This window comes from Mangifera indica, chromosome 8 (assembly GCF_011075055.1).
Source record: "Mangifera indica cultivar Alphonso chromosome 8, CATAS_Mindica_2.1, whole genome shotgun sequence".
NCBI lineage: Eukaryota > Viridiplantae > Streptophyta > Magnoliopsida > Sapindales > Anacardiaceae > Mangifera > Mangifera indica.
Genome location: NC_058144.1, coordinates 11,466,116 through 11,478,985, shown reverse-complemented (window position 1 = coordinate 11,478,985; position 12,870 = coordinate 11,466,116). Strand labels below are relative to the sequence as shown.

Here is a 12,870-nt window from a genome sequence, read left to right as displayed (position 1 = left end):
TCTCAGTCGACCTACAGGCGGTGCTGTTCGCTCACAAGCAATCAAAACGGCAAAGTCATAACACGCAAGGAAAATGCGCGTGGGGGAGAATAGGAGAAATGAAAAAATGTCAAAGCTTTAGGAAACGCTGCGGCTTGTTTCCATTAAGGAATTGACACGTGTAATAAAACGGTGAACGGAGTTAAGTGTCCCTGGCATTGGATCAGTTACAAATCAAAGTTACGGTATAATATCAATACATTACAATTTATTACCAAGTGGGGGTGAAAAAAAGGGTTTAGAAAAGAATAAAAGAGCAAAGCCACAGCAAAGAGAAGAGAAAAGAAGAGATTTGGAGAGTTTCTCAGTTTCCAAAAACACCGACACAGTGCTGGTGGGTGGTATTTACTATCTTCTTCTCAACTTTCCTTCGCTTCAATTATTGTTGTCGTTGTTGTTGGACTCATCTCAACTCACCAAATGCAATGGTTTCTTGTGTTCTTTATTGTTTGGTTTAAAGATCTTGATCATGAAACTTATTTTTTATTTTTTTGTTTAGGTGTTGAAAATTTCACAAACTTTTGTGTTTTTTTACTGGGTAATCTGATCTTTTTGTGTCTCTTTAAGTTGCATGAAATAAAGTTTTGTTTGTGATGTTTTGTGTTGTGCCTTCTGTTAAATGAATAGTGTCTGCATTTGTATTTTTAGGTTTTTTCTTCTTTTCTAGTTATAGTTGAGATCTTACTGAATCTTTTATGACGAAACACAGGAGGTGGTTTAAGTAAAGAGAAGTACAAAAACCTGAACCCTAGTTGAAAATTTTGGTATCTCTTTTTGTGAACAAAATGTTTGGAGATTGCCAAGTGATTTCAACGATGGGAGGGAGCATAGTTTCAACAGAAAACCTCTTTTCATCACAGCCGGTAGTGCAAAACCAAAACTTCAACTTCATGCCTTTCCATCCATTTTCTCCCGTGGCTTCTGTAGGTTTCTTATTTATGCTTTGTATTTCTTTCCATTCTCCTGTTAGTTACCGTATCGTGATGAATTGGTGTTTGTTTAGCAGAAAGAAGAGAATGGATTACTGATGAGAAGTGCTAAAGAAGAGATGGAGAGCGGGTCGGGAAGTGAACAAGCTGAGGACAAAACAGGGAATGAGCTGGAGAGCAATGAGCAACAACCCGGCCAAAAGAAGAAACGCTACCACAGGCACACTGCTCGCCAGATCGAAGAAATGGAAGCGTATGTTTATTTATCTTTCTCTTTATTTTTCCGTCTTTCTTTCTCCCTCTCCCGTGTTGTCACATCATGCAATGTATTAAGAGTTAATCACCGTTTCTTTTTTCACTTGAAAATGACTGAACCGTTTTTTTATTCGGCATGCATCTCTCTCCCATTTGTACGCTGCATTGCAAATTATTAACCCCTTTCTTTTATCATGTTTATTGAGGAATTTTTGTCTTTGCAGCTTGTTTAAAGAATGTCCACACCCAGATGACAAGCAAAGGATGAAACTGAGCCAAGAACTCTGCCTCAAGCCACGGCAAGTGAAGTTTTGGTTCCAAAACCGGCGTACCCAAATGAAGGTGCGCATGTCAGAGTCAAATTTAATTACCTTCACTGCAACCCTAAACTGTAACAGCACTAAATAAACGCCTTCAAACTTTTGAACACATAAATGGGCAAGCCTACGCTTTTTCCAAGAAACGCGTCTTTATTATAAAACATTTCAAGCTAGCTAGCCTCAAACAGCTAAGCCAGGAAGCATTTGTTACCTATAATCATGAACGAACATAGTTGAAGAAGGATCACTTTTAATATTTGTGTCACTTCTTATGGTCATACATTAATGGTGTACTGATGTGCTCATTAAACTCTTACCTGCACATGTGCAACCCAATGGGTATACAGATTTAATGCTCTATACCATTTAGGCTCCAATATTTAAGTCCCCAAGGCCTATTCAAGGATAACTTTGTACTATTGTTGGTGAGAATGTGTTTAGGGTTTATATTTTGACTATGTGCATTGGCTTCTTTGTTGTGAAATTAATTATTATTAGGCGCAACAAGACCGGACAGATAATGTGATACTTAGAGCGGAAAATGAGACCTTAAAGAGTGAGAATTATCGGCTACAAACGGAGCTGCGCAATGTTATATGTCCTAACTGTGGAGGTCCAGCCATGCTTGGGGGTTTTCCCTTTGAAGACATTCACCTTGAGAACGCCCGTCTCAGAGAAGAGGTATAGCTGGTTTTAGGCATTAATTTGTTAGTTTTGGTTATTAACACTTAATATGCATGGTTAATTCATTATTTCATGTGTTCAATGTGCCTTCAGAAAATGATGATTATATTGGAATTGATGCAGTTAGATCGTGTTTGTTGCCTAGTTTCGCGATACAGCGGCAGGCCAATGCAAACAATGGCTTCAGCTCCTTCTCTGATCACTCCTTCCTTGGACTTGGACATGAATATATATACAAGTCATTTTCCGGAGCCAATGTCTACTTGCACTGACATGATGCCCATGCAAATGCTGCCTGAAACTTCCAATTTTCCAGAGGTTGGTCTGCTATTGATGGAAGAGGAGAAATCTCTTGCAATGGAGCTATGCATTTCATCCATGGATGAACTTGTCAAGATGTGCCGACTTAACGATCCTCTATGGTTTCGTAACAATGAAAATGGAAAGGAGATCCTTAATGTTGAAGAGCATGGCAGGATGTTTCCATGGCCTTTGAATCTCAAACAGCACTCAACGGAGCTCAGGACTGAAGCTACCCGTGATAATGCTGTGGTTATAATGAATAGCATTACTCTAGTGGATGCCTTCCTCGATGCAGTAAGTCGAATAGAAATTTTCAAATAAATTTCTTTCAAATGTGAATCCTTTGTCTATAATTCTTCTTTTATAATCCTTGGTTAATTTAGAATATCAATCACCCTAGAAATGATTTTGTTTCTTGTTCACTAGTTCAGAATAAATGGATGGAGTTGTTCCCTTCCATTGTTGCTCGAGCAAAGACTGTTCAAATCATTGCATCTGGTGTTTCTGGAGCAAGCGGTTCTCTTCAGCTGGTAACCCCTCACTCCCTTCTAATTTTTTTTTTCGTGAACGAGAAAATTTAATTTATCAAGTATAACACTTTTTGTCATTGGAGCAGATGTATGCAGAATTGCAAGTTCTTTCTCCTTTGGTTCCCACTCGGGAGGCATATTTTCTTCGTTACTGCCAACAGAATGTTGAGGAGGGAACTTGGGTTATCGTTGATTTTCCCATTGATGGCTTCCATGACAATGTTCAGCCTTCCTTTCCCCTATACAGGAGACGCCCATCTGGCTGCGTTATTCAAGACATGCCCAATGGTTACTCAAAGGTTTGTACTTACTCTTTCTTAATACATTCTTTAAACTTACTTGACACCTTTGACTTTTATTGCGTGTACTTATAATGTAGGTTACATGGGTAGAGCACGCCCAGATAGAAGAAAAACCTGTTCATCAGATTTTCAGTCACTTTGTGTACAGTGGCATGGCCTTCGGCGCACATCGGTGGTTAGGAGTCTTACAGCGGCAGTGCGAGAGAGTGGCCAGCCTGATGGCCAGAAACATCGCTGATCTAGGAGGTTGTTAAATTAACACTTTTTATATTCATTTTACTTTCTTTCTTCCATTAATTTTTAACATCTGTTTCCACGGCATAATTGACAGTGATACCCTCTCCGGAAGCACGAAAGAACTTGATGAGACTATCCCAGAGAATGATACGAACATTCTGTGTCAACATTAGCACTTCTAGCGGCCAGTCGTGGACGGCTTTGTCAGATTCCTCTGTTGACACTGTTAGAATCACCACAAGGAACATCACAGAGCCTGGTCAACCTAATGGTGTCATTCTTGGTGCTGTATCAACAACTTGGCTGCCATATTCTCACTTCCAAGTCTTTGATCTCCTGAGAGATGAACGACGCAGATCTCAGGTTCCTTTAAACTGATCTTTTATTTGTTTTAGAGAACAAAAGCTAATAATTAAGTCCTGGGACTAAAATTAATAATGAACTATTTGTAACATTCAGCAGCTTGATGTTCTTTCCAATGGGAACGCCTTACATGAGGTGGCTCATATTGCTAATGGCTCTCATCCAGGAAACTGCATTTCTCTTCTTCGGATCAACGTAAGCCTTTCATTTGTTGTGCAGATTCATAGTTTATATGATATATCAGGATTTTCACTTTAAATGCATGCAGGTTGCTAGCAATTCATGCCAGCATGTGGAGCTAATGCTGCAAGAGAGCTGCACGGATCAGTCTGGCAGCCTTGTGGTCTACACAACCATTGACGTTGATTCCATTCAGCTGGCGATGAGTGCCGCGGATCCATCCTGCATCCCAGTTCTCCCCTTAGGGTTTGTCATAGTCCCAGTAGAGCAAATCAAGGAGACTGCAAGCGGTCAAGGCAACTCAATCTCATCACATGAAGATGCCAATATCCCAAACTCAGGATGCCTACTCACAGTTGGCCTTCAAGTTCTCGCCAGCACAATCTCATCAGCTAAACTTAGCCTGTCCAGCGTCACCTCAATCAATAACCATTTGTGCAACACGGTGAACCAAATCAGCGCTGCTCTCAGTAATGCCACAAACACAGCCATGGCCACCAACGCCAGCTTCACTGAGAGTAATGCCAGCCTTGTGGGGTCTTGCGTAGAGCCGAATGGCGCACCAAAGCAATAGTTTTATCATCTGATGAGATTAAGGTGAATTTCAAAGGAAGATTAGGAGAATGTGAAATAAGTTCGAAGTAGTATAAGTAATATTATGACTTGGTAAATAAGGAAGAACATTATTATATAATGTTAAAGTGAGTAGTTGATATTTTGTGTGATGGAAAAGAGGAGTCAAGAGCGCACCAGATGTAATCCCTTGGCTCTTGGTAAGGCCCTCAGAGAGAATTAAAGAAGATGGGGCCTCACCAGGCAGCAAGGGTGGTGGTTCGGGTATTGACTTCTTCTAGCTCTCTTGGTTGAGTTGTTATACTCTCAGTATTTATATATCTTCTATCTTCTATCTTATCTCTCGATTGTCTCTGCAAATGCATAAATAATTAAATGCTCTGCAGCACCTGCACCCCATATGGAAGAATCACCTTTTTTTTTTTTTTTTTAAATTTTCTCTTATGGGAAAAATAAAATTTTAAGGTTTATCTCACCACCTCACTTTGCCAAGTTAATTTATCTTGCCAACAAAACAAAGACACGATATCGTTAATTTTCAAAATCAGCCCCGTTATTATCCGTGGCAGACCCAAGATTTTTGTGAAGGCTAAGCAAGTGAAAATTAAAAAAAAAAAAAAACCACTAAATATTTAGAAAAGTAAATAATATTTAAAAGAAAAAAATTACAATAACAAAAAGTAATTTTTTACTTACAAAATCTTTTTATGATAGAGCTAAAAAAATTTTATACAATTTAAATACAAAATTACCAGATAAGTAATTAACTTAACACTCATAATTTTATAAAAAATATTTTACACAAATTTAAAATTTAATCCCAACTTTAACATAAATGAAATAGTAAACCATAAAAATTATCTTATTAGTAAAAATATTAATAATCTATTAAACTTATTATAATTAACTCTCAATTATTTCTGAAAGTTGGAAACTTTTGAGGCTTAATGATGCTTTCTTGAACTTTGTGAGATAAGAATTTCAAACTGTATCATTAATAGTGCTTTATTCTTATCATAACATTTAAAATGAATAAATTTTGATTATAGTTGAATGGGTTAACAAAATTAAGTTTTATTTGGATATTTTAGGGTTGGCCTCTTTTATTTCATGGTGTAACAACCCTTTATTTATAGGGTGTGTCGATTTGGGTTAGAAATAATTATTGAGGTGTAAAATGAGTCTGGTCATATCTTCAATGAAAGTGGGTCACAATCATATAGAAAGTGAAAGTAGTTATATTTTAAATTAAGGGTGGGTCTATTTATATATTTTTAAAACTTTTTTAAATTTGAAGATTGAATTTTAGGTCCACTTTTCACAAAGGTGGGATAATTATTAATGAATCATATAGGTAAGTAAAAGGGATATGGATCGTTTGCTCATTTAATTTTGTCTCAACTTTTAATGATCAAATGACACATGCCAACAACATAAATGAGAGGCCAACATTTATTCTCTTCACAAAATTGTAATTAATGCTTTTAATATTTCTATTTATAGTGTGAACAAAATCTTCCATTTATCTTCAATAATATCATGCATACATCTGTCTCTTCTCTGCTATCATATATGGCCATGGGCTTACAAATTTGTAATTTCTGTTTATTTCCAAGGATGGTAATTATAGATAATCACACTAACTAAAACCACTTAGTTATTTTAGCATTCATTGAAATGGGAGTTTGTCATATAACTGATGGGGCCGAACAGTCTCATTTATTCGGCTCAGCCTGTTGTGCCTGTCCAGTCTATTCTTGGGCGGATAATTTCAAAACTAAGTACAAGTTTTTAAAGTAAAATTTGACAGACACCAATTTTTCCATTCATTTTCTTCGGGAGATCCAGTCAAAAGAGATTTGATTGGACACTAATTTTTCCATAAATTGTGAATAATGATATGAGGTATGCAAATTCCTATTATCAACATATGACATATCAGTGGACCGAATTAAGTGACGACAAAGATTTTCACATGAAATAAACACGAAAGATAATAATAATAATAACCCTAATACGAATTCAATTAAAATAGTTAGAGTTGAAGTGTGCATGATGCCTGCCAATGTCTAAACGAAATGTATGCATAAATAGAAGGCTTTCCCATCAATTTAAAGCATTTGTTTTATTTGGACTTACTGATTCATATGGACCCAGATCAAAATTTAGGTCTAAGTCGCAGTCATCTTTGCCAAACAATTGCTTATAAATCACTATCAAATATCTAATTTAGCCATTTTTGGGCAAGCTAAATTGATAAGAATTAATGAATGGTGGATTTATTAGCAGTAGAAGTGATGGGTTTGACCAGAAAAAACGCCACATAAATTATTGATTGATTCATGTATTATTGCTGTGCAGCATGCGGCCGAAGAAGAATCAAAGCCAATTCATTTGAGCAGTGACTTACGAAAAATATGCAGACGTCCAATGGAATCCATCAAATTTTATGTTCATATTTGAACGTGGAAAATACAAAAAAAATGAAAGGTTGAAACAGAGACAAAGTGACAAAATGAGAATCTTCGTGTTACTTGTAAAAGTAAAACCCTTTTTCACATTCTTTGTATAAATACAACCCAATGAGATAAGAACAATAATAACAAAATATTTTTGTATGAAAAAAACAGTAGCTGACAATAAAAGAAATTAAAGAAATAGTGTCACTTTTTTTTTTTTTCTTTGCGATGTGGCGCTAAATTGTAGTGTGAAAACATGGTGACCTTTACTCCAAAATTTGAAGCCTCAAATGGGTTTTTATTTTAACATGAAAAGTTAGGGTTTGCTTTTTCTTCTTTTATCAAAGAGCTACGTGGGATGTTGAATGCCCATTCACACACACAGATTCCTTTTCTCTTTCCTCGTGTCGTTGAGAGGCTGATAGAAATAAATTTGACCCTTGAGTGAGTAATAAATTTATAAAATTTGTGAAGATTCTGACGGTGTTCGTAGTTAGAAAGGTAGTTTAAATTCAAAGATTTGGTCGTGGTGGCTGCGTGTGTAGACTAGACTGACTGCTTCAAATCCATATGCAGAATTAATAATAATACTAGGAAGAAATTCAATCAAAGAGAAGCGTGTGTTCAATGATAGATGACTAAATTGGTAGAACTTTTTACGTGTCATCAGCTACGGCCAGCCTTGTACAATTCTATCGGCTGTGTACTTGTCTGTATGGAGGAAAATTCTAGACACCCGGTTGGGAATTCTTATGAAAATGAATTTGTGGGATCTACACTTTGGAATTTGCAGTTTGAATTTTTTGTCCTCTCGGGTAAAATAATAATTTCACTTTTATTATTTGACTGGAATACCTATACTTTTGCCCAAAGGTGGACCGATAAATATATTTGAGTTAGATTCAAATCAAATTTATTTAAGTCTAAATTTAAACTCAATTTAAGTAAATTTGAGTTTAAACTCTATTTGAATAAGTTTAAAATGAGTCAACTTTTAGCCAATTCGAACTTGCTTATCAAAGTTTATAAATTAAAAATTTTAATTAAAACGATGTCATTTTAATAACGAATTAATTAAAAATTCAAATTCGAAATGAGTCAAGCTAACTCAAGCTAAGTTTGAGCTCGACGAGCCCAAGCTCAAGCTCAAGCTCTATTATTATTCAGTTGAGCTAAACTCAAACTCAAGTAAACTCAAGCTCAAGAAATTCATAGTATAACGTATTACTTGATTTCAAATGCTTTAAAAAATCACATTCAAAGACCTTTAAAATATGTTAATAATCTTATTAACGAAATTTTATTCTCATCACCAAATAATAAGAAAATTTTTAATTAAAATTAAAAATAATCAAAATAATTACAATTATATAGAGATCCAATTATTTGTAATATGAAGGATTTGAAGCGTGGTTGATATTTGTCCTTCAATATTTTTTTAATCTGTCTCTAATAAATTTTATAAAAGTAATATTTTTTTAAACATTTAAATTAGTTCAAATTACTTTTGTATCAACCTTGATATAACTTGATTTAGTTTCGAATCATATTAAATTAACCTGAATTAAATTTTATATAAAAAAAAAAACTCAATTCTAAATTTATTTTTTATATCATGTCGTATCATGTCAAGTTAACGAATTGTATTGAATATTATTAACCCTACAACATTAGATGTTAAAATTAAATAAAAATAAAAATATAAAATTATTTTTATATTTTTAATATATTCAATCACTCATTTTTCAAACCTAATAATGTTTAGTGCTAATTTTTCAAACTGGAGTGGCCCATTTGACCCTTTTTAACCATCCCCACTTCTTAAGTCCACTACTATATTTTGTGGAATTTCTTGCAAACATTGGAAAAAAAAACCCAAAAATATTTAATTAGTGCATGAATTGGATTATGAAAAATTTAATATGAAGATAAGAACAAAGCAATAGTTTCCAAGCCCTTTAATTAATTCTTTATCTTTATTATAATAAAATAAGTCTCCAACCCTAACTCAACTTGAGATAAATTTATTTGTTCATTTATTGATATTATTTATCTTACTAACGATACTGTTTAACCTTTGGATAATACTGTTTACTTTGTTGATAACTTTTTAGTGATATTTTATACTAATTTAAAGAAACCCGAACTATATATTATAACTTCAATCTAAGTTTGAGTTAGTCCAAAACTTGACTCAATTTGGTTCGTATTTCAGCCCTAAATGTGAGAACACTATAATAGTTAGTTTCCTATATTTGACTTGATATTAAAGTTTGTAAGACATGTATTTTAGAAATTATACAGAAATATGATTTAGTGAAGCATTGATACAGTAAGAAATGGTTATTGGTAGATAAATGCAGGAAGCACCTCAGTACTAAACTATAACTGCCATGCCAAATGCCATCAACAAAACGAAGCGTATAAGGTATGACATATATAGTTATTCTCATGCTGGAAGCATGATGTGCCAAAGAACATTTTTAGAACCTTTTTGGGTAAGTATCATTTTCTTCATGCCTAAGATTTTAATTAATTTTAATTAGCTTAATTAGCCACACTAATTTTTAGCCGATGATGATTTGTTGGTTGTCTTGTTTACCAAACTCGTATTTCCTAACACAACTCTTGGCTGACATTAACCATCTAACCCCACTTGCTGCCTCTCATGTGGTAAATTGGAATTTTAACACCCAAACAAAGAATGTTTTTAATTTATGAATGTTCACGTTACACACTAAGATCAAGGTTTTCTTTTAACATAAGTATACTCTTTTTATATATTACTTACTATATGTTATATGAGAAATATATGTACCCTTATTAAGCCTTGCTTTTCAATCTAATTTTCCCAATTAGGATAGGATGACCGCTTTTGTACTTTATAAACACTTTTTAGAATTTAGCATAAAGGTGATCGGCTAAAATTCATCAGCCACATGAGACTGCAGACAATTGATGATAAAAAAAATAAAATATTATTAGGCCAAAAGGCTTGCTCCCACCCCAGGCTTAGGATTAAAGAGAAAATCTTTATTTAAAAAAATTAAAAGATTTCATATTTTTTTAATTTAAAAATTTTATAATTATTTTCTCTCAATTTTTTTTTAAATTTAAAAAAGTGATTATTTCTCTGTTAGATTTTTTTTTCTCTAACGACTCACTTTTCCCAATAGTCGATTGCCCTTCCCTCTGTCTTCTCTCTTAGCTAGTCATTTCTTTTTACTTTGATTTTATCTTTATTAAAGATAAAGATATTGTATTCGTCTCAAATAAGAGTCTTCTACCTTCGTTAAGATAAAGACGATAGTCTCTGTCTCTAACGAAGGATGGAAGAGAGAGACAATTGACCAAAGGAAAAAAAGGGAAGACTGACGGACAAACAAAGAGAAATTGGTCACCGGAGAGAAGAGAAAATCTTAAGAGAGAAATTATTATTTTTTAAATTTAAAAAAAAATTTAAGATAAAAATTTAATTTTAAAATTTTTTTATTAAATAATAATTTTATTAAATTTTAATAAAATTTATTTATGAATGAATATTTAGATTTTAGAAGATTCGAAGGATAAGATTTTAAGACTTAAAAGATTTTAATGCAGCTTTGAGTGGGAACAAGTTACAATTCTTTTGGCCGCATTATTTGCTGGATTTAGTAGCGGTTGGTGAGGCGTCAACTCAATTTAAGTTATTGCTGGCGGTGATGCTATAAAAGAACAACCACACCATTAATATTTTGAACCATTCCATCTAACCATAAGTTTAGCTGATTTTGATCATTTCACGGACTCCAAAATTTCCTAAGTCAACCCAATTTCAGGTCAAGCTCCGTCAAACTTTTCTTATTTTGAAAAAATCAAGTCATCTTTACCCAAATAAATGGACCTATCGGTTGAAATTTTCCAGCGCCAATCAATCAAACGTAATCCTGACCCTTAATCACAACCATCCAACGGCTGACAATATGAATATTTTCGTCAGTAGGCCGAAGGACATTTTCTATTCCCAAAACGGACGCAATACCAAAAAGTAGAAGGTTTTTAAAGTCATTTCGAACTGTTCATTAAGGCATTTTCGTCAATTCCAGAAGGTTCTAGAAAATATGTTTACTCTCTCCTTAAGCAAACTCTCTCTCTTTGTCCATCATGCAAACTTATTAAATTACGAAAATGACCCTCACATGGCAAGTTTCGACCCCATTAGCGCGAGTAGAGTACATACATACACGCAGATTTCTGTAGGCTTTAAGTTGAAGAGTGAAGTGAACAAATTTTGGTGATTCTTCAAGCGTTCTATGTTACTTGAAATATAAAAAAAGGGATCCTTTGTCATCTGGTGCCAAGAATATTGCAATTTGCGCCATATTGATTCCATAATCCTATCTGTCCAAATAGCTAAATCATGTGTTTCGCAAAAAATTAATGGGAAAGAATATTTTACTTTTACAGCAACAGAGTTTGATTATAGTAATAATAAACACTTTCGGCCAATCAAATTTACTTTCTTAAATTAGCAACAAGTTATCAAAATGAGATATCTCCGTGAGCCGGATTGAGCTTATTATCAGCTCCGCCGAGTAGAGCCGCAGACTTTAGTGGAACGTTGACTCGTGTAAAGCCGAGCCGCCAAAGTTTCGTTTTCGCAGACTGTTGAAAGCTAATCATTAGAATTAGGACCAACCTCCGCGTTACAGAAATAAAACGATGAATCCTAAATGGAACCAATAAGAATCAGCCACGTAATTTGATAGAGAAAATAACCGGGAACCGGAAACAACTGTGGTTTCACGGATTTTGGATACATAGGTTTTGTTGCTAGAGCGAAAGGCTGGTGCCGGTCATCTGGCCTCTTTCTTATCTGCCAGCTATTTCCATTGTAACACCACCCATAGTATGTCACACAAACAAAACTCCTAAAAACCGCCGCTTCATCCGATGCCACGTGGAATTACAGTTTAAAAGATTGGAACACGTTTCAAGTTCTCCTTCCTCTTAGAGTCACATCCTGTCACGTTTCCCGGGTAATTCATCAGAAAGTAAAATGTCGAAATTAGCGTTCGCGGTTGTAGAAATAAATGGTAAACAATCGTGGGTAGATTTGTCATCTTAAATGGCAGACTAACTAACTATAAGGTGGGTATAATTGATTCTGTACAAATAGGCATATTGATGAAAAATGGTACACGCAATCGGGATCTCAGCGTTACCAGATCAATCACTTATCGACCGTTGAAATTGCGTAATTAAAAAAATTCAACGGCGGGATTAACACTTTTGACACATTCATACAGCGGATATAAGCACATGTGAAATTTCCGTCTTTCTAGCTACTTTCTTTTCTCTGACCCAAACAGAAACCATAACTCTTCGAGAACACCGTCCCCATGTGGACAGAAAAATCCATAATAAAGTGACCAATACCTCATCTTTTGGTTGTATAATTTAGAAATAACATGGGTAAAATCGTAAACGCGTAGAAAACAGAAGGGTCAAAACTCCCAATAGAATCGAAACGCAAGAGAAAAACGCGTTTTGGCCGGCAAAGCCTTTGGTTGAACCACCTAACAACCACCACTTTCTTTCCTTCACACTTCACTTTTCACTCTTTATTTTATTTAATTAATTTTACTTTAATCATTTAAAAATAACAAATTTTAATCAGAAAAGCAATAATAACATTTATCAGTATAAAACTATAA

General features: G+C 34.4%; 1 protein-coding gene across 4 annotated transcripts; it reads left to right on the top strand.

Moving 5' to 3' along the window:
• The first annotated feature begins 274 nt into the window (after positions 1-274).
• LOC123222984 (homeobox-leucine zipper protein HDG5-like) lies at positions 275-5,054 on the top strand. Of its 4 annotated transcripts, none has more exons than XM_044646022.1 (12): positions 275-373; positions 749-962; positions 1,046-1,221; positions 1,448-1,565; positions 2,042-2,224; positions 2,351-2,824; positions 2,962-3,060; positions 3,147-3,359; positions 3,440-3,608; positions 3,694-3,962; positions 4,062-4,157; positions 4,231-5,054. In XM_044646022.1, exons 2-12 carry the CDS (start codon positions 825-827, stop codon positions 4,714-4,716), a joined length of 2,421 nt encoding a protein of 806 aa, XP_044501957.1. In that variant the 5' UTR covers positions 275-373; positions 749-824; the 3' UTR covers positions 4,717-5,054. The 4 variants fall into 4 exon arrangements, with proteins under 4 accessions (XP_044501957.1, XP_044501956.1, XP_044501955.1 ...); XM_044646021.1 differs by having other exon boundaries at positions 4,059-4,157; XM_044646020.1 differs by having other exon boundaries at positions 1,043-1,221.
• Positions 5,055-12,870: the final 7,816 nt, after the last annotated feature.

What these genes read in the sequence shown, in the direction of transcription:
- LOC123222984 (XM_044646019.1), top strand. Translation starts at nt 825, where the DNA reads ATGTTTGGAGATTGCCAAGTGATTTCAACGATGGGAGGGAGCATAGTT. An exon ending in CATTTTCTCCCGTGGCTTCT is followed by an intron (nt 963 to 1,042) that starts GTAGGTTTCTTA and finishes GTGTTTGTTTAG; the next exon opens with CAGAAAGAAGAGAATGGATT. An exon ending in ATGAACGACGCAGATCTCAG is followed by an intron (nt 3,963 to 4,058) that starts GTTCCTTTAAAC and finishes TGTAACATTCAG; the next exon opens with CAGCTTGATGTTCTTTCCAA.